The sequence below is a fragment of the Pan paniscus genome, chromosome 1 (assembly GCF_029289425.2).
Source record: "Pan paniscus chromosome 1, NHGRI_mPanPan1-v2.0_pri, whole genome shotgun sequence".
NCBI classification, from domain to species: Eukaryota; Metazoa; Chordata; class Mammalia; order Primates; family Hominidae; genus Pan; species Pan paniscus.
The window spans coordinates 176846303-176871324 of record NC_073249.2 but is presented as its reverse complement, the minus strand read 5'-3'; the positions used below and the strand labels follow the sequence as shown (position 1 = coordinate 176871324).

The following is a 25022-nucleotide window of genomic DNA, read 5'->3' as shown; positions in this document are numbered from 1 at the left end:
TATACCCAGAAAACCCTACAGACTCATCCAAAAAGCTCCTAGAACTGATAAATGAATTCAGCAAAGCTTCAGGATACAAAATTAATGTACACAAACAGTAGCTGTGCTATACACCAACAGCAAGCAGGCTGAAAATCCAATTAAGAATTCAACCCCTTTTACTACCACTGCAAAAAAAAAATACTCAGAATTATACCTAACCAAGGAGGTGGAGGTAAAAATCTCTACAGGGAAAACTACAAAACACTGCTGAAAGAAATCATAGACAACACAAGTGAAATACATCCCGTGCTCATGGATGCATAGAATCAATACTGCAAAACTGACCACAGTGCCAAAAACTATCTACAAATTCAATGCAATTCATATCAAAATACCACCATCATTCTTCACAAAACTAGAAAAAACAATCCTAAAATTCACATGGAACCAAAAAGAGCCTACCTAGCCAAAGCAAGACTAAACAACAACAACAAAAATCTGGAGGTATCTTAGTACCCAACCTCAAACTATATCATAAGGCCAAAACAGCATGGTACTGATATAAAAATAGGTACACAGACCAGTGGAACAGAATAGGGAACCCAGAAATAAATCCATATACATATAGCCAACTCATCTTTGACAAAGCAAACAAAAACATAAAGTAGAGAGAGGACACCTATTCAACAAATAGTGCTGGGATAATTCGCAAGCCACATGTAGAAGAATGAAACTGGATCCTCATCTCTCACCCTATACAAAAACCAACTAAGATGGATCAAATACTTAAATCTAAGACCTAAAACCATAAAAATTCTAGAAGATAACATCAGAAAAACCCTTCTAGACATTGGCTTAGACAAAGACCTCATGACCAAGGATCCAAAAGCAAATGCAACAAAAACAAAGATAAATAGAAGGACTTAATGAAACTAAAAATCTTTGGCACAGCAAAAGAAATAATCAGCAGACTAAACAGACAACCCACAAAGTGAGAGAAAATATTTGTAATCTATACATCTGGCAAAGGACTAATATCCAGAATCTACAAGGAACTAAAACAAATCAACAAGAAAACAAACAACCCCATCAAAAAGTGGGCTAAGGACATGAACAGACAATTATCAATAGAAGATATACATACCACCAATGAACATATGGAAAAATGTTCAATGTCACTAATGAGCAAGGTAATGCAAATCGAAACCACAATGTGATACCACCTTACTCCTACAAGAATGGCCATAATCTAAAAATCAAAAAATAATAAGATGTTGGCGTGGATGTGGTGAAAAGGGAACACTTTTACACTGCTGGTGGGAATGTAAACTAGTACAACCAACTGTGGAAAACAGTGTGGAGAGTCCTTAAAGAACTAAAAGTAAATCTACCATTTGATCCAGCAATCCCACTAGTGGGTATCTACTCAAAGGAAAAGAAGACATTATACAAAAAAAGACACTTGTACAGGCACGTTTATAGCAACACAATTCACAATTGTTAAAATACAGAACCAGCCCAAATGTCCATCACTCAAGTACATAAAGAAAATATGGTATATATACACCATGGAATACTACTCAGCCATAAAAAGGAACTAAATAATGGCATTCACAGCAACCTGGACAAAATTATTCTAAGTGAAGTAACTCAGGAATGGAAAACCAAACATCGTGTGTTCTCATTCATAAGTAGGAACTAAGATATGAGGACACAAAGGCATAAGAATAATACAATGGACTTTGGGGACTCGGGGGGAAGGGTGGGAGGAGGGTAAGGGATAAAAAACTACACATTGGGTACAGAGTATGCTGCTTGGGTGATGGGTGCACCAAAGTCTCAGAGACCACGACTAAAAAAAATAAAAATAAAAAATTATTTAAAAAATTAAAAATTAAAAACATTTTAAAACTAGATATTTGATATTAAGGAATTATTATTGGTTATGATTTTATACACATGAAGTGATTATATATATGTCTGTATATGTGGTATGACCACATGTATATATATATATATATATGCACACTAAATGTAAAATATTTATATATATAAAATATTTCAATATATCTCTCTAAAAGACATACTTTATGTATAACAAAAAAGGCAAATACACGTGATATATTTAGGAGTAAGTAGACTAAGTAAACCCAAATTAAGAGATAAAGCCTGATAGTAGAAGAGTGACTTTATGAAAGTAGAAGAAAAAAGAACACAACCTTACCTTACATCTCTGGTGAATTTTTTCAACTTAGGAAAAAAATAATTTGTGTGTGTGTGTGTGTGTGTCTGTATATGTGTGTGTGTCCGTATATGTGTGTGTCTATATATACATATATATGTATGTGTGTGTATATATATATATGAATGTATATATAAACATTCACAGGGATAGTCTAAAACGGGTTGCAAATTTTAGGAGCTACGCAGGTAAAACAAAATCAATGAAGCAGACTAAAAATAAGAAATTAAGGAGAAAATAGGGAATGACGGGGACTGTCATACCAAACGGCCTTTGTCCCCTGCTAAAGGTGGCACCAGCTGCTCAGCTCCAGCCGACAGTGAATGTGCTGCAACACAGGCCCAGTTTTACCAAATCACATGGATTTTCCAAAGTCAGAAATTCATATTTTTACATGAAATCTTCCTATTTTGAAATAATTGACAATCAATCTAATCTAATTCTTTATTATCTTCATGAGCCCAACAAAATACATCTGATAGCTTGAACCATCCTACGTGCTGCCAGTTTGCAACCACTGGTCTAAGAGAAACTTAATATAGCATGGCATGGTGGAAATGAAAGGAGATGTATTTTAGCTTTTTCCTGATAACAAAAATTTATTTTGTTAATAGCCACTGAGATGAAAAAAGAAGGACTTCACCAAATTCACTGCTACCTTCAGTGTACTTTTTGTACACTGTAAATAAGTTCTTGAAAGTAAGTTCTTTGTGGGCAGTTTATTTACTACTCTCTCTCATTCCTAGGCATGGCTCCACTAAACAAGACTCTGCTAAATTAATGTGAAAGAGTAGTCATAAGCTTCAGTTTGAGTAGGTGAGTCAAATACACCAAAGGTAATCGGCTTTATCTTTAACTTATATAGCCAGTTTGGGAAAAGATACAATACCCCAGTGTTAGCTGAGAAATTGTACTGGTTTACTCCGATTTATTTGAGCCCTTAAATCTGTCCTAGTTCTTATACATGGCCATACAGAACTTCAACAGAGGAATTAACTGTGGAGGACTGGTGTGTAAGAGACAGAAAAGACTACCAGAGGCCTTTCACCTTAATGCTACTATCTTTTTTATTACTAGGATATGCATTACAGGATGCTAAGAGCCTCAAATTTCTTATGTTCCTACTGTCTGTATGGACGCCAAGTTTAAATTTTAAAATCTTATTATAATTCAAAAATCACAAAAAAGTAAAGTAAAAATAACAGAAGTTAAATTAACAAAATAAAAGTTAATAGAAGTTAATCAAAGTTAAAACAACAAAAAAGTAAAGTCCAAGGCCAAAGGAAGCTAACGTGGAGGAAAATGAGAGCTTCTACTCACCAAGTCCAATGAGACATTCACCCACCCCATATTAACTCATGTCTGATATAAATTTGCTTATAATCTTATGAGGAAAAATACACAAAATTAAGAATCATATACAAAAATAACTGGAATACAAGAATGTGATAAATATGATTCAAATAAAGCTATATAAAAGTTAACATGAAATAAGTATGTTTCATTATTAAATTCCCCATAACAAGTTTTGCTTTTTGAAAATGAGTAAATGAAACTTGCAAGGCAAAGAGACAGATAGTTTCGGAATTAAGAAATGTGGTTATTACCCAGTGCATTCAAAGATTGCTTTACTATTCTCATCAGAAGGAGTTTCCTTAGATTCAGAAAACAAATATTAATAGAAAGTGGATTTTAAGCCTTGACTTACTATTTTTAATACTGCAATATTCAAAAGACAAACTTGATTTTTAGGAATTTCATATACAGAAGTATTTTTAAAATTATATTTCCTAGACTATTTCTTCTTTTCAGCACTAAATATTCATAGTACTTAAGGTAGCTGGCAATGATAAACAGCATATGAATTTTAGAACTGAAATCCCCAGGGACCAGAGAATTCTATTGGCCTGCCAGAGAGACAATAGCCAAGTAATAAAAAGAGAAAGAGAGAACAATAAAGGTCAGAAGGAAGGAAGAAAGGGGCCAAAGATCTAGGGCTTATTCAGTAGGCCAGTGTCTTTTATTTAACTGGAGCAAGGAAAGGGTAGGTAAAGCTCATAGCAGAAAAATTCAGGAACACTACAGCTGAAAAGTTTAAGGATTTTACCTAATTTCTACATTCTTTGAAAAAGAAAGTTCTTGGGTGGAGCCAGACAGCTAAATAGAAGCCTCCATCAATCATCCTTCCCACAGGAACACCAAATGAACAACTATCCACACAAAAAAGCACCTTAATAAGAATCAAAAATCAAGTGAGTGGTCACTGTACCTGGTTTTAATTTCCTATCTGTCACTGAAAGAGGCACTCAAGAGAAGAGGAAAAATAGTCTTAAATTGCCTAAGCCACTGCTCCCCCATCCTCTGGCAGAAGCCACATGGCACAGAAAAAGAATCTTTGAGCACTTGAGGGACAAAGAAATGCAGTGATTGTGGGACTTTTCATTGGAACTCAGTGCTACCCTGTCACAGCAGAAAGCAACACTGAGCAGAAATCAACCAGCGCCCCCAGAAGGAACATTTACACCAGCCCTAGCCAGAGGGTAATTACCCATCCCAGTGGTTAGAACCTGAGTTCCAGCAAGCCTCACCACCATGGACAAAAGGGCTCTGGTGTACTAAATAAACCTGAAAGGCAGTCTAGGCCACTAGGACTGTAATTCCTGGGCAAGTCCTGGTGCTATGTTGGGCTCGGAGACACTGTGAGAAACCAGCCAGGATAGCCAAGGGAATGCTTGTGCATCCCTCCCCCAACCCCAGGCAGTGCAGCTTACAGCAACAAAAGTGACACCTTCCTTCCTCCAGAGGAGAGGAGAGGGAAGACTCAAGAGGAACTTTCTCTTGCAACTTGGATACCAGCTCAGCCACAGGAGGACAGGGCACCAGACAGAGTCCTGAGACCTCATTCCAGACCACAGCTCCCAAATGACATTTCTAGATGTACCCTGGGCAAGAAGGGAATCTGCAGCCCTGAAAGGAAGGGAAGAGTCTTAGCAGGATGCATCATTTGCTGATTAATGAGCCCTTGGACCCTGAATAATCAGCAACTGTATCCAGGCAGTGGGCCTTAGGTGAGAATCAGAACATGCTGGCTTCAGGTGTCACCCAGCACACTCCCAGCTGTGGTGGCTACAGGGAGGGACTCCTTCTACTTGAGAAAAGGAGAGGGAAGAACAAGGGGGACTTGTCTTACACCTAAATACCAACTCAGCCACAGTGGGGTACAGTACCAAATGGACTCTTGGAATATGCAATTCCAGGAATATAGAGCACAAGCAGATTCCTAAGGTTTCCAGGACCTAGCTCGCTGATGGCATCTCCAGACCTGCCGGGGAATGGGAGGAACTCACAGCCCTGAAGGGAAGAACACAAGCCTTACTGACTTAGACACCTGCTGATTGTAGAGCCTTAGGGACTTGAGCAAACATAGGCAGTAGCCAGGTAGTGGTTATCGCAGGCCTTTGGTGAGACCCAGGGATATGATGGCTTCAGGTCTGATCCAGCACAGTCCCAGTGCTGGTGGCCACAGGAGTTCTTCTGCCACCCCTCCCTCAGCTCCAGGCATCCCAATACAGAGAGAGAAACTCTGTTTGCAACAAAGTCAGGTAAGAGAGTAAGAGTTCTACCTGGTAATCCAGAAAATTCTTCCAGATTTTATCCAAAACAACCAAGATGGTACCTATTAGAGTCTGGAAGAGCCACAGCATTACTGGGTTTCAGGTGCCCCCAAATGCACATATAGTTGCAGTAGCCAAAATCTTAGATCACAATACCAAGTCCCTTCAAATACCTGGAAAACCTTTCAAAGAAGGACAAGAATAAACAAGCTCAGACTGCAAAGACTACAATAAATACCTAACTCTTCAATGCCCATACACCAACAAACATCTACAAGCATCAAGACAATTCAGGAAGACATGACCTCAAACAATGAACTAAATAAGTCACCAGTGACCAATTCTGGAGTCACAGAGATATGTGACCTTTCAGAGAATTCAAAATAGCTGTTTTGAAGAAAGTCAGTAAAATTCAAAATAACACAGAGAAGGAATTCAGAATCCTATCAGATAAATTTAACAAACAGATTAAAATAATTAAAAAGTATCAAGCAGAAAATCTGTAGTTGAAAAATGAAACTGATATACTGAAGAATGCATCAGAGTCTCTTAATAGCAGAATCAATCACACAGAAGAAAGAATTAGTGAGCTTAAAGGCAGGCTATTTGAAAACACATAGTAAGAGGAGACAAAATAAAAAAGAATTAAACATGTCTACAAGATCTAGAATATAGCCTCAAAGGGCATATCCAAGAGTTATTAGCCTTAAAAAAGAGGCAGAGGCCAGGTGCGGTGGCTCACACCTGTAATCTCAGCACTTTGGGAGGCTGAGGTAGGCAGATCACGAGGTCAGGAGATCGAGACCATCCTGGCTAACACGGTGAAACCCCGTCTCTACTAAAACTACAAAAAATTAGCCAGGCGTGGTGGCGGGTGCCTGTAGTCCCAGCCACTTGGGAGGCTGAGGCAGGAGAATGGCATGAACCCAGGAAGTGGAGCTTGCAGTGAGCCAAGATTGCGCCACTGCACTCCAGCCTGGGCGACAGAGCAAGACTCCGCCTCAAAAAAAAAAAAAAAAAGGAGGTAGAGAGAGAGACAGGAGTAGACAGTTTATCAAAGGGATAATAAAAGAGGATTTCCCAAACTCAGAGAAAGATATCCTAAAAGCAGCAAGAGAAAAGAAACAAATAACATACAATGGAGCTCCAATACACCTGGCAGCAGACTTTTCAATGGAAACCTTACAGGCCAGGAGAGACAAGCATGACATATTTAAAGTGTAGAAGGAAAAAAAAAAAAACAAAAAAACAAAAAAACTTTACCCTAGAATAGAGTATCCAGCTAAAATATCCTTAAAACATGAAGGAGAAATACTTTCCCAGACAAACAAAAGCTGAGGGATTTCATCAACACTGGACTTGTCCTACAAAAAATGCCAAAGGGAGTTCTTCAATTTAAAAGAAAAGGACATGAATGTGCAGGAAGAAATCACTGGAATGTACAAAACTCACTGGTAATAGTAACTACACAAAAGACATAGAATATTTTAACACTGTAATTGTGGTACACAAACTACTCCTATCTTGAGTATAAAGACTAAATGATGAAGCAATCAGAAATAATAACCACAACAACTTTTCAAGACAAAGACAGTATAAGATATAAATAGAAACAAAAAAAAATTTTTAAGGGGTGAGACTTAAAATGTAGAGTTTTTATTAGTTTTTCTCTTTGCTTGTTTGTTTATGCAATCAGTGTTAAGTTGTCATTAGTTTAAAATAATGGGTTATAAGAATTTAATTGCAAGCCCCATGGTAACCTCAAATCAAAAACTATATGACGTACACAAAAAATAAAAAATCAGAAATTAAAATATACCTCACCACAGAAAATAATCTTCACAAAAAGGAAGACAAGGAAGGAAAGAAAGAAGATAAGACCACAAAACAATCAAAAAACAAGTAACAAAATGGCAGAAGTCCTTATTTATCAATAACAACATTGAATATAAATGGACTAAACTCTCCAACCAAAAGACATACAGTGGCTACATGGATAAGAAAACAAGACCTAAGAATCTGTTGTGTATAAGAAACACACTTCTGGCTAGGCACAGTGGCTCACATCCATAATCCTAGCACTTTGGGAGGTTGAGGAGGGAGGATTGGTTGAGCCCAGGAATTCAAGACCAGCCTGGGCAACAAAGTGAGATTCTGTCCCTACAAAAACAAAACAAAATGAAAAGCTGGGTGTGGAAGCACATGCCTGTAATCCCAGATACTCAGGAGGCTGAGGCAAGATGATTGCTTGAACCCAGGATGTCAAGACTGAGTGAGACATGATCATGCCACTGCACTCCAGCCTAGGTGACAGAGTGAGACCCTGTCCAAATAAAAGGGAAAAAGAAACACACTTCACCTATAAAGACACACATGAACTGAAAATAAACGGATGAAAAAAGATATTCCATGCAAATAGAAACCCAAAAACAGCAGAAGCTGGTATATTTGTATCACACAAAAGAAATTTCAAGAAAAAAACAATGAAAAGAGACAAGGTCATGATCTAATGATAAAGGGGCCAATTCAGCAAGAGGATAAAACAATTAGAAATATAGGTACCCCACACTGGAGCACCCAGATATATAAAGAAAATATTATTAGAGTTAAAGAGATAGATAGACCCCAATACAATAATAGCTACAGACTTCATTCAACACCCTGCTTTTAGCACTGGACAGACAATCCATACAGAACATCAACAAAGAAACATCAGATGCAATCTGCACTGTAGACCAAATGAACCTAACAGATATTTACAGAACATTTCAACCAATGGCTGCAGAATTCACATTTTTCTCCTTAGCATATGCCTCATTCTCAAGGATAGACCATATATTAGGACACAAAACAAGTCTTTAAAATTTTTTAAAAATAAAATTATATCAAGTATCTTCTCTGAACACAGGGAATAAAACTAGAAGTCAAGAACAAGAGGAATTTTGGAATCTATAGAAACGTATGGAAATTAAACACTGCTCCTAAATGACCAGTGAGTCAATAAAGAAATTAAGAAAGAAATTGAACATTTTCTTAAAACAAATGATAATAAAAACATAACATACCAAAACCTGTGGGATATGGCACTAGCAGTACTAAGAGGAGAGTTTATTGCCGTAAGAAACTACATCAAAAAAGTAGAAAAAGTTAACAACCTAATGATGCATCTTAAATAACTAGAAAATCAAGGGCAAGACAAACCCAAAATTAATAGAAAAAAATAATAATAAAGATTAAAGAAGAAATATATGAAATTGAACTGAAGTAATATAAAAGATTAACAAAACAAAAAACTTGGCTTTTTGAAAAGACAAACAAAACTGACAAACTTTAGCCAGACTCAAGAAAAGACAAGTCTCAAATAAATAAAATCAGAAATGAAAAAAGAAGACACTAAAATTAATGTGGCAGATATTCAAAGGATCATTAGAGGCCATCATGAGCAACCATATGCCAATCAAATGAAAAACCTAGCAGAAATGCATAAATTCCTAGACACATACAACCTACCAAGATTGAACCATAAAAAAATCCAAAACCTAAACAGACCAATAACAAGTAATGAGGTAGAAGCCATAATAAAAAGTCCCCAGCAAAGAAAAGCCCAAGACCTGATGGCCTCACTGCTGAATTTTATCAAACATTTAAAGAACTAACACCAATCCTACTCAAACTATTTTGAAAAACAGAGGAGAAGGGAATACTTCTAAACTAATTCTATGAGGCCAGTATTACCCTGATACCAAAACCACACAAAGACACATCTAGGAAAAAACAAACAAACAAACAAAAACACTACAGGCCAATATCCCTGATTAACAGAAACTGATGCAAAAATCCTCAACAAAATACTGGCAAACTAAATTTAACAACACATTAAAAAGTTCATTCATCATGACCAAGTGGAATTTATCCCAGCAATGCAAGGATGGTTCAACATATGTAAATCAATCAATATGATACATCATATCAACAGAATAAAGGACAAAAACCATATAATCGTTTCAATTGATGCCAAAAAGAATTTGATAAAATTCAACATCCTTTCATGATAAAAAAAAAACTCAAAAAACTGGATATAGAGGGAATATATCTCAACACAATAAAAAACCTAAAGACAGACCACAGGTAGTATCATGCTGAATAGGGAAAAACTGAAGGCCTGTCCTCTGAAATCTGGAACACAACAAGGATGCTCACTTTCACCACTGTTATTCAACATAGTAATGAAAGTCCTACCCAGAGCAATCAGACATGAAAAAAAAAAGGGCATACAAATTGTAAAGGAAGAAGTCGAATTATTATTGTTTGTAGATGATCTTGTATTTGAAAAAAATCTAAAGATTCCACCAAAAATCTATTAGAACTGATAAACAAAGTTGCAGGGTACAAAATCCACATACAAATATCAGTAGCATTTCTATATGCCAAAAATGAACAATCTGAAAAAGAAATCAAAAAATTAATTCCATTTACAATAGTCACAAATGAAATTAAATACCAAAAAATTAACTTAACCAAAGAAGTGAAAGCTCTCTACAGTGAAAACTATAAAATATTGATCAAAGAAATTAAAGAGGACATCAAAAAATAAAAAGATATTCGGCCAGGCGCAGTGGCTCATGCCTGTAATCCCCGCACTTTGGGAGGTGGAGGCGGGTGGATCACGAGGTCAGGAGATTGAGACCACCCTGGCTAACAAGATGAAACCTTGTCTCTACTAAAAATACAAAAAATTAGCCAGACGTGGTGGTACATGCCTGTAGTCCCAGCTACTCGGGAGGCTGAGGCAGGAGAATCACTTGAACCTGGGAGGCAGAGGTTGCAGTGAGCCAAAATCATGCCACTGCACTCCAGCCTGGGCAATAGAGCAAGACTCCATCTCAAAAAAAAAAAATTCAACATTCATGGATTGGAAGAATCAATATTGTTAAAATGTTCATACTATCCAAAGCAATCTACAGATTCATGCAATCTCTATCAAAATATCAAAGAGATTCTTCACAGAAATAGAAAAAACAATCCCAAAATTTGTAAGGAACCACACACACACACACACACACACACACACACACACACACACACACACAACAGAGCCAAAGCTATCCTAAAGCAAAAAAACAAAACAAAACTGGAGGATCACATTACCTGATTCAAATTATATGATAGAGCTATAGTAACCAAAATAGCATGGTACTGGCATAAAAACAGACACATAGACCAATGGGACAGAATAGAGAACCCAGAAACAAATCCACACACATACAATGAAATCATTTTCAACAAAGGTGCCAAGAACATACACTGGGGAAAGGACAGTCTCTTCAGTAAATGGTGCTAGGAAAACTGAATATTTATATGCAGAAAAATAAAACTAGACCGCTATCTCTTGCCACATACAACAATCAAATCAAAATAGATTCAAGACTTAAATCTAAGAAATCAAACTATAAAACTACTGCAAGAAAACATTGGGGATATTCTCCAGGACATTGGACTGGGCAAAGATTCCTGGAGCAGTATCTCACAAGCTCAGCAACCAAAGCAAAAATGGACAAATGGGATCACATCAAGTTAAAAAGCATCTGCAAAGCAAAGGATACAATCAACAAATTTAAGAGACATCTCACAGAAAGGGAGAAAATATTTACAAACTACCCATAACACGGAGAAGGAATTCAGAATCCTATCAGATAAATTTAACAAAAAGATTTGTTAAATTTGTTAATTTGTTAAAGAGATTAATAACAAAAATATATAAGGAGCTCAAACAACTCTATAGGAAAAAAGTCAGTAATCTGATCAAAAAATGGGCAAAAGATTTGAATAGATATTTTTTAAAAGAAGACATCAAAATGGCAAACAGGCATATGAAAAGGTGTTTTACATCATTGATCATCAGAGAAGTGCAAATCAAAACTACAATGATATATCATCTCACCAAGTTAAAATGTCTTATGTCAAAGACAGGCAATAACAAATTCTGGAGAGGATATAGAGAAAAGGGAACCCTCGTATACTGCTGGTGGGAATGTAAATTAGTACAACCACTATTGAGAAGCGTTTGGAGGTTCCTCAAGAAACTAAAAATTGAGCTACCTATGATCCAGCAATCTCACTGCTGGGTATATAACCAAAAGAAAGGAAATCAGTATATTGAGGAAATATCTGCACTCCAATGTTTGTTGCAGGATTGTTTACAATAGCTAAGATTTGGAAACAACCAAAGTGTCCAACAACAGATGAATGGATAAAGAAAATGTGGTACATACACACAATGGAGTACTATTCAGCTAAAAAAGAATGAGATCCTGTCATTTGCAACAATGTGGATGGAACTGGAGATCATTATGCTAAGTGAAATAAACCAGGCACAGAAAGACATATGTCATCACATGTTCTCACTTATATGTGGGATCTAGAGATCAAAATAATTGAACTCATGGACACAGAGAGTAGAAGAATGTTTACCAGAGGCTGAGAAGGTTAGTGGGAGGCTGGGGATATGGGTTGAAAAAAAAATAGAATGAATAAGACCTACCACAAGACCTGCTATCCTGATAGCTCAATAGGGTGACTATAGTCAATAATAACTTAATTATACATTTTAAAGTAATTTAGAGTGTAATTAGATTCTAACTCAAAGGATAAATGCTTGAGAGGATGGATACCCCATTCTCCTTGATGTGCTTGTTTCACATTGCATGCATATATCAAAACATCACATGTACCCTAATAAATATATACACCTACTACATATCCACAGTTTTTTTAATTTTTAATAAATAAATAAAAAAATTTAAATTAGCAATATAAGAACATTTAGCTTGCTAGGACAGCAACAAAAGTAATTTATCTATCCTCCTGATAATATTTAATCCTGTTTTTGAAAACCAGTTAAAACTCTTAAGCTTTCAAAATATGTATATGTTCAGAGAATACCTCAGTAGGATAAGGATGCTTTTGTCACCCTAAAAGCGAGAAGCTCATTCCCAGAGCTTTTTAAGTGTATAGTGTGTTTTCAAGGGTGAGTTGGCAACTTTTGATAGCCTAAATGTGAAACTGCATTAAAATTAGATATCTGAAGAAAATTATACTTTTTCAGGATCACATGTAAAATTTTCTGAGAACAACTTTTTTGCCAACTTGAAACCACGTTGATCGTAAGGATGTACAAATAATAAAGAAAAAAAAATGCCCTGGTTTGTTTCCACCAAAAAGTAATGTGACCCTGGAATCATAATTTGTTTCAGTAGTTAGTTACAACACCAATTGTCTCAGAATATAACCACTTCCAATTTCCATTAAAAATATATACAGTACTTCAGTTGTCTATTAAGTTCCTTAATTGAAGAAACTCTATCGAATTAAAGATACACTGATCTAGTCAAAATGTAAAATCTTCCAGAAATAGAAAAGCTCTAATCAGTACAACACAACACGAAATTAGTCCCAAACTAGCAAATGTGAATTTAAAGGAAGAAATAGTCCTCTTTCTTAGGGCTTTATTAAATCAGGTTACAGGAATTAATAAAAAGAGTAAATAAGATCATGAGTCCTTCCTCAAAACATAGGGGAAAGTTTCTTTCGTGAAGCTGAGTCCTAGACCATGTGTAGTTTCTATTAAATTGAAGCAAAAGAATCAGTCTCATTAGAGAAAAGAATAAAAAATTACCCACCACTTTTATTAAATCATTTGGTTTTCATCCAGCTGTATAATATGTGTGATGCAAATTAAAGACCCCACAATTTGATAAACCTAAACTGAGATAAAAGCTTTCTAGTCTTTTATAGGAAAGTTTAAAACATTTACAATTGTTAGTAAGCTGCAAAAAGTTTACTAGCATTTCCCATAATCACTGCTATTCTTGGGATGGTACATCGTTGGTAATGACACTACTAAGATAAGAAGTTACAGTATTACAGCTTAGGAACATATTTCCAATTTTTATTAAAATTATTAAGTTCTTCCTAATATGTTTATGACACAGGGTCTGATGTTCCATCCAAATACATTTATAAAATTGTTTTCTTAAAGCACCTGGGGTAGTTACATGACTGGAGAAGATCTTTAAACATGTATAAAGCTGTATGTCTAATAGAATGAAAGGCATCAATTAATCCAATTACTTAGTGAAGACAGTTTCTCCTATACTATATGCACTACATACACCTCACAACCCTATTTGATAAAGGACTAGTATCTCCATTTAAACATGAAAACTGGGTTAGAGAAACACTATTACACATTAATTGGTAGAGTTGAATGTTTTAAATCTTATCTTTGTAATTTCAAAATCCATGCCCTATTTATTATGTCACGCTGTCAACAGAGACAGATACATCCAAATGAGGTTTTAAAGGCCAGGTGTGGTGGCTCACACATGTAATCCCAACACTTTGGGAGTCTGAGGCAGGCAGATCACGAGGTCAAGAGATCGAGACCATCATGGCCAACACAGTGAAACCCTGTCACTACTAAAAATACAAAAATTAGCTGGGCGTGGTGGCATGCACCTGTAGTCCCAGCTACTTGGGAGGCTGAGGTAGGAGAATCACTTGAACCCAGGAGGTGGAGGCTGCAGTGAGCCAAGATCACACTACTGCACTCCAGCCTGGCCAAGTGGGACTCTGTCTCGAAAAAAAAAAAAGATAAAGAAAAAGATAAACAAAACAATTTAGAGGCCAGCATTTGCTTTGGACCTGCTCTAATACAAATGTTATTAGATCAACCCTTTTCACCAAAGTATTCCTACTTTCAAGATCAGTTTCCTAAATAGACCTCATAACTAATGAACAGAGGATTTCTTTTTTTTTTTTTTTTTGGAGAGAGTCTTGCTCTGTGCAATGGTATAGTCTCAGCTCACTGCAACCTCCACCTCCCAGGCTCAAGCAATTCTCTTGCCTCAACCTCCTGAGTAGCTGGGACTACAGGCGCAAGCCAACACGCCCGGCTAATTTTTGTATTTCTAGTATAGACGGGGATTCACCATGTTGGCCAGGCTGGTCTCAAACTCCTGACCGCAGGTGATCCACCTGCCTTGGCCTCCCAAAGTGCTGGGATTACAGGCATCAGCTACCATGCCCGGCCGAAAGGATTTTTAATTTGAGCTTCAGGATTTCATACCTTGAAATCATTTCAAATTTTTGTGTGCTTGCACGTACTGTGCATTTCCATGAGGAAGAATTCATTGGTTTTTATCAGTTAATCAAGGGAATCTATGACTCCAGAAATGTTTAAGAATCTGAGGAGAAAGGAAGAAATATAGTCTTTAGTTCTGTTAATAGGTGTGCAATTTTAACAACATTCTAAGTGAGCATTATTCTCTCACCTCCACAAGTTTGTGATGCACATGTTGTTTTCTCTGCCCTTCATTCCTTCTCTCCACACTTCTGCCTACCACTTCCACTGGGCTAATTCCTTCTCATCATTCAAGACTCAATTAATGTGTCCCTTATTCTAATCTAAGACACCTTCTTGAACTACGACCACTACCCCCAGGCTGTCAGGGAACCGTTCTCTGGCCTCAGAATTCTGTGTACAACTCTATGTTGCCTGAATGATAATTTTCTAGCTCTATTTCTCCTCCACTAGGATAGGAGCTCCTTGAAGGCAAGGACTTTTTATAATACATCTGTGAATTTCCAGAGTTTAGCACAATGCTTGATGCATAGAAGGTATTCAGTATAGTTTTGAATAAACAAGTAATTTTAAAAACAAATAAAAATCCTGTGAAACAGAGTTAGACCTTGCCTCTACAAAATATTAAAAAATTAGCTATGCGTGGTGGCATGTGCCTGTAGTTCCAGCCAGTTGGGAGGCTGAGATGAGACCATCACTTGAGCTGGGAAATCAAGGCTGCAGTGAGCCATGATCATTCCACAGTATTGCAGCCTGGATGACAGTGCAAGACCCTGTCTCAAAACATAAATAAATATACCCAAAGCAATCCTAAGCAAAAAAAAAAAAAAAAAAACAAAGCCAGAGGCATCACATTACCTGACTTCAAACTATACTACAACACTACAGTAACTAAAACAGCATGGTACTAGTACAAAAACAGACACAAAGACCCATGGAACAGAACAGAGGAAGCAGAAATAAAGCTGCACATCTACAACTATCTGATCTTCAACAAAGTAGACAAAAACAAGCAATAGGGAAATGACTCCCCATTCAATAAACAGTGCTGGGATAACTGGATAGTAACATGAAGAAGATTGAAACATATACAAAAATCAACTCAAGATGGATTAATGACTTAAATGTAAAAACTAAAACTGTAAAAACCCTAAAGAAAACTTGGGAAATACCATTTTGCACATAGGCCCTGGCAAAGATTTGATGATGGAGACATGAAAAGCAACTGCAACAAAAACAAAAATTGACAAGTGTGACCTAATTAAACTAAAGAGCTTCTGCACAGCAAAAGAAACTATCAACAGAGTAATCAGACAACCTACAGAATGGGAGAAAACTTTTGCAAACTATGCATTCAACTAAGGTCTAATATCCAGAATCTATAAGGAACTTAAACAAATTAACAGGCTGGGCGTGGTGGCTCATGCCTGTAATCGTATCACTTTGGGAGGCCAAGGTGGGCAGATCACCTAAGGTCAGGAGTTCCAGACCAGCCTGGTCAACATGGCAAAACCCACCTCTACTAAAAAACACAAAAATTAGCCAGGCATGGTGGTGTGCGCTTGTAATCCCAGCTACTCAGGAGGCTGAGGCAGGACAATCACTTGAACCCAGGAGGCAGAGATTGCAGTGAGGAAAGATTGTGCCACTGTACTCCATCTTAGGTGACAGAGTGTGACTTTGTCTCAAAAAATAATAAATAAAAATAATAAAAAGCGGGCAAAGGAGATGAACAGGCACTTCTCAGAAGACATATATGTGGCCAACAAGCAATGCTCAGCACACACATACATGCGGCCAACAAGCATATGATAAATGCTCAACATCACTAATTATTGGAGAAATGCAAATCAAAACCACAGTGAAATACCATTTCACACCAGTCAGAATGGCTATTACTAAAAAGTCAAAAAGCAACAGATGCTGGAGAGGCTGCAGAGAAAGGGGAACACATACACATAGTTAATAGGAATATAAATTAGTTCAGCTGCTGTAGAAAGCACTTTGGAGATTTCTCAAAGAACTTAGAACTACCATTTGATCTAGCAATCCCACTACTGAGTATATACCCAAAGAAATCTAAATTGTTCTACCATAAAGACACATGCACACATACGTTCATCGCCACACTATTCACAATAGGAAAGACATGGAATCAACCCAAAGCCCATCAACAGTGGACAGGGAAAAGAAAATGTGATATATATATATACATAAAATAAATCCCCACTCTACAGAAGCCATCAGCAAATATTTCCTTACACAAGCAACCACATCTATAATTCTCATGATAGCTATCATTTCCAATAACCTGTCTTCTGGACAATGAACAATAATAAATACTATTAATCAATTTTCATCCTTAATAATAATAACGGCCCTAGTAATAAAACTAGGAATAGCCCCCTTTCACTTCTGAGTCCCAGAGAGGACCCAAGGAACTTCTCTAATATCTGGCATACTTCTCCTTACATGACAAAAACTAGCCCCTATCTCGATTATATTTCAAATTTTCCCATCAGTAAACATGAACATACTCCTATCTATCACAATCCTATCCATTATAGTGGGCAGTTGAGGAGGACTCAATCAAATACAACTGCGAAAATCCTAGCCTACTCCTCAATTATTATATACATATATACCACAGAATACTACACATAAAAAAGAAAGCCATATAAAGAAACAAGATCATGTCCTTTGCAGCAACATAGGTGGAGCTGGAGGCCATTATACTAAGGGAATTAACGCAGGAACAGAAAACCAAGTACCGCATATTCTCACTTATAAGTGGAAGCTAAACACTAATTACACATGGAGACAAAGAAGGGAACAACAGACACCAAGACCTGCTTTAGGGTAGAGAGGGGCAGGAGGGTGAGGGTTGAAAAACCACCTGTTGGATACTATGCTTATTAGCTGGGTGATGAAATAACCTGTACACCAAACCCCAGCAACATGCAATTTATCCATATAACAAACCTGTGTATGTACCCCATGAGCCTAAAATAAAAGTTGAAATGGAATAAAATAAAAATACAAACATACATAAATACATAAATAAAGTAACACAGCCCATAATAGTAATTTCTTCCACAAAGCCAAGACACAGAGATTCATCTATTACTCCTGAAAGAAAGACAAGCAAACTAATTATTGGCAGGTTGTTTTTGATGTCCCTTCCCCAAGAGATTTATTTCTATAATATTTTTCAAAATATTTATTTAGGAATTGACAATCTTATATAAAAGTTTTCAATCCTATATAAAATTTTAGAAGTCTTTTTGTGTTTCATTGCTTTGTTTTCCTTCAGATGACATGAAAGTACACTTTTTTCCAAGTCTGTTTAGAGACTCAAAAGTATACACCCAACAGTTCTTAAATACATATGACAAATAAAAACATCTTCCTTTGAAGTTTTAAAAAAGAGAAATTTGTTTTATGGATCCCACTAAATAAATGAGGAATATAAAAAGCAAAGATTAGCATATTCCAATATGGTGAACACTATCAATGAAGTACTGCAAGCTTTTAAACTTGCAATAATTTTTATAATGAGAAACATCAAATTCATCTAAGTATGAAATTTTTCCTTAAATCTGTATTAAAATTAATACTCCATTGCTGAAATTTAACAACTAATAAAAATACTCTGAAACTCACATAGAACTGTGCTGTTCTTAAATGACTCAAAGAGAAAGCTGTGATTTTATTTAGAATATATATGCAAAATATTCACATCCTCTGACTTTCTTAATATATATAGATCTTTAGTAGCTTTCATTGAAAGTGACACTGAGCCACAATGCTGAAACTGAAGCAAATTACAACATTCACGGATCTCAGAAATACAGACATGATCAAAGAGCCTTAGAAGAAACAAGCACATAAACTTTCTGTCAAAAAATAGTGTTTTCTGTATCAATACTTTTGAGATATTAATATTATGTTATAGCTCACTTATAGAAAATCTAAAAGTGAGAAAAATATTTTAAACTTTTGAAAATATTTCCTAAAATGAATAAAATTATGTAAGTCCACATTCCCTTTTCCATAATTCCAAAATCACCAAATATCTAACTTTAGCACCAAAATTAATTTGATAGCAAAATCCAACCCAAATTTATGTGACTCTGTTTATAATTTTTATTCACTTACTGTGAATGTGATATTGATGTGTTTGATTACATCTTACTATCTCATACCCCATTGGGGGTATTATGTAATTGACAGTACATATGCAGTATTGCCTTTCCATAATAAAAAGAAATCTGAGTTCTGAAATATATTTGCATCCATACCTGCCAGATAAGGGACTGCAGACCTGGATTTCCTCTTCTTTTAAAGGTGATTTTCTACTATGCCTTTAGGAAAAAAAATATTCTCTCTCTCTCTCTCTGTCTGTCTGTCTGTCTGTCTCTCTCTCTCTCTCTCTCTCTCACACACACACACACACACACACACACACACAAACACACACAGACACCAATTAAGATATCATTTCTCTGGGGGTGTAAGACATTGTATACTTTCCATAACTTATCTCTAATTCTCACCTTAAAAGTAGCTGTTATTATCCCCAGTTAAATACAGGTACTAAAACAAAAAAGGCTTAACTATTACTTTGTCCAACCACTAACACAAGCTATCAAACAATATTCTCATTTCTAAGGCGTTTTACAATTTCAACATTCTGCCCATAATTGGTTTCTGATTCATATAAACCTGCTTTTTAAAATAGACCCATTTATTTCACAGAGAGTGATAAAGGTATGGTCCATTTCAACAGACTGCATCATTTAAAAAAATGTTTGCCTACATGGGCTTCCACAGAATAACTTGACAAAATAGAAAAACAAATTATTTTACTGGGTAACTAAAATAAAAGCTTTTTTAAGATAGCTGGAAGAGAGGGAGAAGAAGCTAAGAAAAAGAAGCAGGTGCAATCTAGCATGAGACTAATACTCCTACATGTAATTAACTGTAAGGTTTTCTTTTTTATTAGTATTGATAATCAAATTTATAGGGAAAAAGTCCTGACATTTGTGTCCCCATTTTAAAGCACAAGATTTAAAAGAAGAAACTTCCTTTTATAAATCTGACCCTCTTACAGAGCTATCTACATGCTCTGTAAGAAGCTTGAATATAAAAAATTTCTAATGTATTGCATATACTTTACATATAAAAGCATGCTTAAGATATCTTAAGTGTCCCTTATTCCTCCAAGAAATTCCTCAAAATCTACCTCACACAGAGACCGGTCCCGTGATACACAGTTCAGGTAACAATTCTACATTCTCCAAAACTTAATGTCTGCCTTTCTTCTGACAGCAAAGCAGTGAAAAACCAATGAAGAAAAAACAGAATTTCTTATACTCATCATTGTATGTTTATATAATTTCTTTTATATGTAAAGTATATGCAATACATTTGAAATTTTTTATATTCAAGCTTCAAGTGAACTATGGACATAACATTTATTGGACACTTCAAGTATATGATCTCTAATATTCACAGCTATCCTGCAAATATCATCCCCATTTTACAAATGAGGAAACTGAAGATCATAAAACTTGAGTCCAAGGTCCACATATAATAAATCACAGAAGTAGGGTTTACAAAAGGATCTGAGCCCATTTCTTTCCATTTCACCTTGTTAGAATATGCTTAGTTTAGAATATTTCCTGTAAGGCAGGGATTTTCATCATGGCTATGATTTCTTCAGAACGTAGTATGTTGTAATACAAACACAAAGCCAAATAATGAATCTGGGTAACATTTAAATTGTCAAAAAAACTAATCTTCTACTAATTCTTTGCAGATCTTAATTAAGTTGTCAACTTCTCTGTGCCAAAACTTCTCCACATATAAAACATAGAGAATACCTTAAAGAGTTGTTATGAGACTGAAGTAAAATGTATAAACCACTTAGTACAATGCGTGGTACAAAATAAACACTTCATAAATGTTGGCTATTTCAAGTGAGATTAAGAAATTACCAGATGGCCATATTTTGTATCAGGTGACTCCAGCCAGCAATAGCTGGACACCTAATCTAAAACCAGTCAATCCTGACACTGGACTGTGATTTAGTGGTAAAAGACAATAAGGGTCAATAAAATTATCTCTCTCAGAAATTTGAATTAAACAAAGACTGAGGCATTATTCGCCTAAATGACCTGGCTTTTTACCATCATCAATTTTCTACCATCAATGTTACCAATGACCTCTCTGTTGCTAAATCTAGTTTTTTAGCCCTTCATTTTATATTGTTTGGCAGCATTAAGTCTACTGAGTATTCCATTTATCTTGAAACATTCCTTTACTTGTGCTCTAATCTCTCCAGTCGCACCTTCTCAGTCTCTTTGGAAGGCATTGAAATATTGCAGCTACTCAACACTTCATCCCAGGCCTCTTCTCCCTCTAGGCAATTTCATCCACACCCATGGCTTGAGTAATTATTTCTATGTCAAAATAATTATCTCTATGCCAGTTTACACTTTTCTTGTAAATTCAACTGCCTTGTCAATCTCTCTGCTTATCTGGATGTCCTAAAGATACCTCAATCTCCACTTATCTAAAACCAAATTAATGATCTTTCCTCTCACACCTACCCAAGGCCCCTTCCAATGCTCCCTATCCCAATAATGGCACCACTAACTATCCAGTTGCACAAATTAGAAAATGAGAAGTAGTCTTTGATACTTCCTTCTCCATCATCCTCATATTTCAGTAAGTCCTATTAATTTTATCTCCTAAGTATTTCTCAATTCCTTCTCTTCATCTCCACTGCTACCTTCTAAGGTCTCTCTATATGCACTCTTGTATCCTCTGTACTCTCCTCAATGTAGCTGGTGGAGAGTATATCCTATATCCACTCTTGTATCCTCTGTACTCTCCACATTGTAGCCAGAGTTATTTTTTTAATTATTCTAATCATGGCATGCTCCCACTTAAAAGCCCTCAATGGCTTCCCATTATTCTTAGGATTTCTGACCCAAATTCATATCATATTCTACAAAGTACTGGAAGATCTGGCTTCAGCGTACCTCTTCTCTCTTCCCATTGCCCCACATGTACCCACACTTGTCTCCTTTCAGTTCCTTAAACACAGCATAACATGTCTCCACCTGCTTGGGTTCTTTGCACATGGTTTTCCTGCTGCCTCGACCACTCTTTGCCCTTTTTTTCAATTATCCAATCCCTATCATATGTCAGCTAAAATATCACTTCCAGACAATATCAGTAATTCAGTTATTCATTTAAGAAATCTTTATTGAGAACATACTATACACTTAGAACAGTTCTAGACATGTGGTATTGATAAAACAATGCCCTTGTAGAGCTTACATTGTAGTGGAAGGAGACAGGAAATAAGCAATACAAGCAAGTAAATTAAATAGTATGTTCAAAGGCAATAAATGCTATGAGAAAAAAAGGAAAAGAAGAACAAGGTAAGCTCATCCAAAGCAGGGAATTTCCAATGCCTAACTTATTGCCAGGCATATAATTAGCACTCGATATTTGTTGAGTGGATGAATGAATAAAGGAATAAGCATGTTCAAGTTATGAGGGAGCTAAAACTATAAAATGAGTAGAGGAGCTACTCAATAAAACAGAGGTGCCATGAAAGAAAGAGAAATAATGAAGGCCTTGAGACATAATGGTTCCTCGAACCTATTTCTGAGGGTGTCATAGTTTTCAGTTCCAGTTTCTGGGGTGTGGTGTGTATGTACCATAACCACACACACACACACACACACACACACACACACACACACCAGGACCAAAGTAATTCAAGTGGATCACTCTTGTAATGATAATACCTGATCAGGACATATATACAAGGTTATGTATACCACTGCCAACACCCATCACACACATATTCCCAAAGCCACTTCTTTTCTACCCACACACCCATGCCATCCCGTAACATCCAGTTCTTCAGTGGTCAGCCTCATTTAGAGGCAAACTCCCTCCCACATACTCAAAACTGTAAAAACCTTTGCTTTCTTCTATGACCCTGTGAGAAACTTAAAGTCAGTATCTCACAAATCCCAGCCATATGCACAAGGAGTCCCCTCAGGAATAGGATCCTGGGTCTCCCTTCCTGTCAGTCTTCCTGTCCCTTAAAGGCTATCTTCTACCCACAGAAGTGTGGACATGCACTCCTTTGATTCTGAATGACCTTCAAGATCATTGAACCCACATACACTCACACTCACGCTCCAGCCTCCTTTGGTAGGCTCCTAAAGGACTGGGGCTCCGGGTATCCCCTCAAGGCCTCTTGTCTTTTTAAGGATCCATACAAGAATTATTTGCATAAATTTCTCTGTGACCAGGAGTGACCCTGAGGACACTGCACATCCCCAAACACAAATACTCTAACTCCTCCTTCCATGGCACTGTCTGATATTAAAGTAACACACCTTCCACGTATACCTCCCTCTTTAGAGTCAGAGCCTCCTACTCCCACCCCGAGCCCAAATCATGCCCCTTTAGGGATCTCTCCCATGCTCCCACAGGGCAGTGTACACCCTTTCCATGACACAGCCTAGCCCTAGGATTAGCCTTCACCACAGGTGATCCCAGGATTAAGATCCTGTCTCTTCCCTCAGGTCCCAGCCCCTTTCGGGCCCATGTTCTGTCACAAGTGTGCACACTAACCCACACTCCCCTCCACCACCCGGACTTCGAGGTCCCTGCCCGCCATTCAGAGGGGTGCACGCCACCCTTGACCCCGACCCTGAAGTCATAACCCACCGCGCAAATATACAGGACCGCCTCCTCAGGAGTAGGACCATGCCCGAGTCCCCCGTTGCCTGAGACCCAGGACAGCCTGGCCGCCTCAGCCTCCCCCAGATCGGCCGCCCCCACAGACCTGCCTCAGGCGCCGACTGGCTCCCCTCCGCCATTTTTGTTGTCCCTCAGTCTCCGAGCTCACGCGAAGACCGCGGGGCAGTAGGGAGCGGGTGGTGGGATCAGTGGGCTGACAGGAGCTCCCTCTGGAAGACGCGGCACGACGGTTGCCAGGGCAACAGGCGGCAGGCGCGCGGGTGGCCGGCGCGCGGCTGAGGGCGGGAGGGACGCCTGGGAGGAGCGTGCGTCCAAGGCCCCGCCCCCGCGGCGCGAGCCCGGGCCTGAGCTGGGACTTGGGCCCCGGGGCGCTGCTCCTCCGCAACCGAGCCACCGCATCCTGGCAACTGAGCAGGCTCCGCCACCCCTAGAGCACAGGGGCCAGGTCTGTAGGGAAGGCGCTTTCCTGCCGGCGACCGGGGTCCTCGTACTGACCGCCCATACTAGCTAAACTGGCTTTTCTGTGGTTGGTGCTCAACTTTGGGGACTTGGGACAGGTTTCTTGATTTCCCAAAGCTTCTCCCCTTGGTTTGCCTGGGTTACTCGTCTTCAACTGAAATGCACTGAAAACCAACTGTGTGCCCACCCCAACCCAAACACACAGAGGCCCAAAGGGTTCTGGCTCCTTGCCCCTCTGCGACAGCAACCCTCAACCCCAGAAAAGACTTATCCTTTTGCTGACGTATTTTTCAGTAAATATGGGCTGCTGTTTCCCACTTTTCAGTAGTGACACGCCGTTATCGTCTAAAACCAAGCTGGAACATTACCCGTCCTGACCAGCTCTGCCCTCCCGCAGTCCCCTGTATATTCCCTCTATTCCAAATGCTTTATGCATTATTTCCTTCTCGACCATGAGCTCTCTGATACCTACGGTTGATCTCTTATCTTTGTATACTCCATAGTGCAGCGTGGTGCATGACACAAAGTAGGATCTCAGTCAATGTCTGCTGAATGGAAAATGGAGGTAATCTGAAAGGAAATGAGGTGGAGAGAGTGAAAGAGGGAAGGGGGAAAAACGCTAAGAAAAATGTGTTATTGAGCTGATTGCTTTAGTAGACAACTATTTTTAATCTTGCTGGAGACTCTGAAAAACAGGGTAGAATGTGTGCCTGCCGTTGTCCCACTGAAGAACACAGAGTCTGGGGCATTTGTCTCCTAATTTCTGTCTCCATTGGTTGAGGGTTGC

The 25022-nt window shown here is 37.7% G+C and overlaps 1 protein-coding gene across 5 annotated transcripts in view; it reads right to left on the bottom strand.

Annotated features, from left to right (window-relative positions):
• Positions 1–24098, bottom strand: part of LOC100967527 (AGBL carboxypeptidase 4) — a 1457032-nt gene extending 1432934 nt beyond the window's left edge. For all 5 annotated transcript variants that reach the window (XM_034964682.3, XM_008954952.5, XM_055093139.2 and 2 more), the window contains exon 1: positions 23862–24098. In XM_034964682.3, coding sequence (XP_034820573.1) covers positions 23862–23895 — 34 coding nt within the window. In that variant the 5' untranslated portion in view covers positions 23896–24098. The remainder of the gene's footprint in view (positions 1–23861) is intronic.
• Positions 24099–25022: the final 924 nt, after the last annotated feature.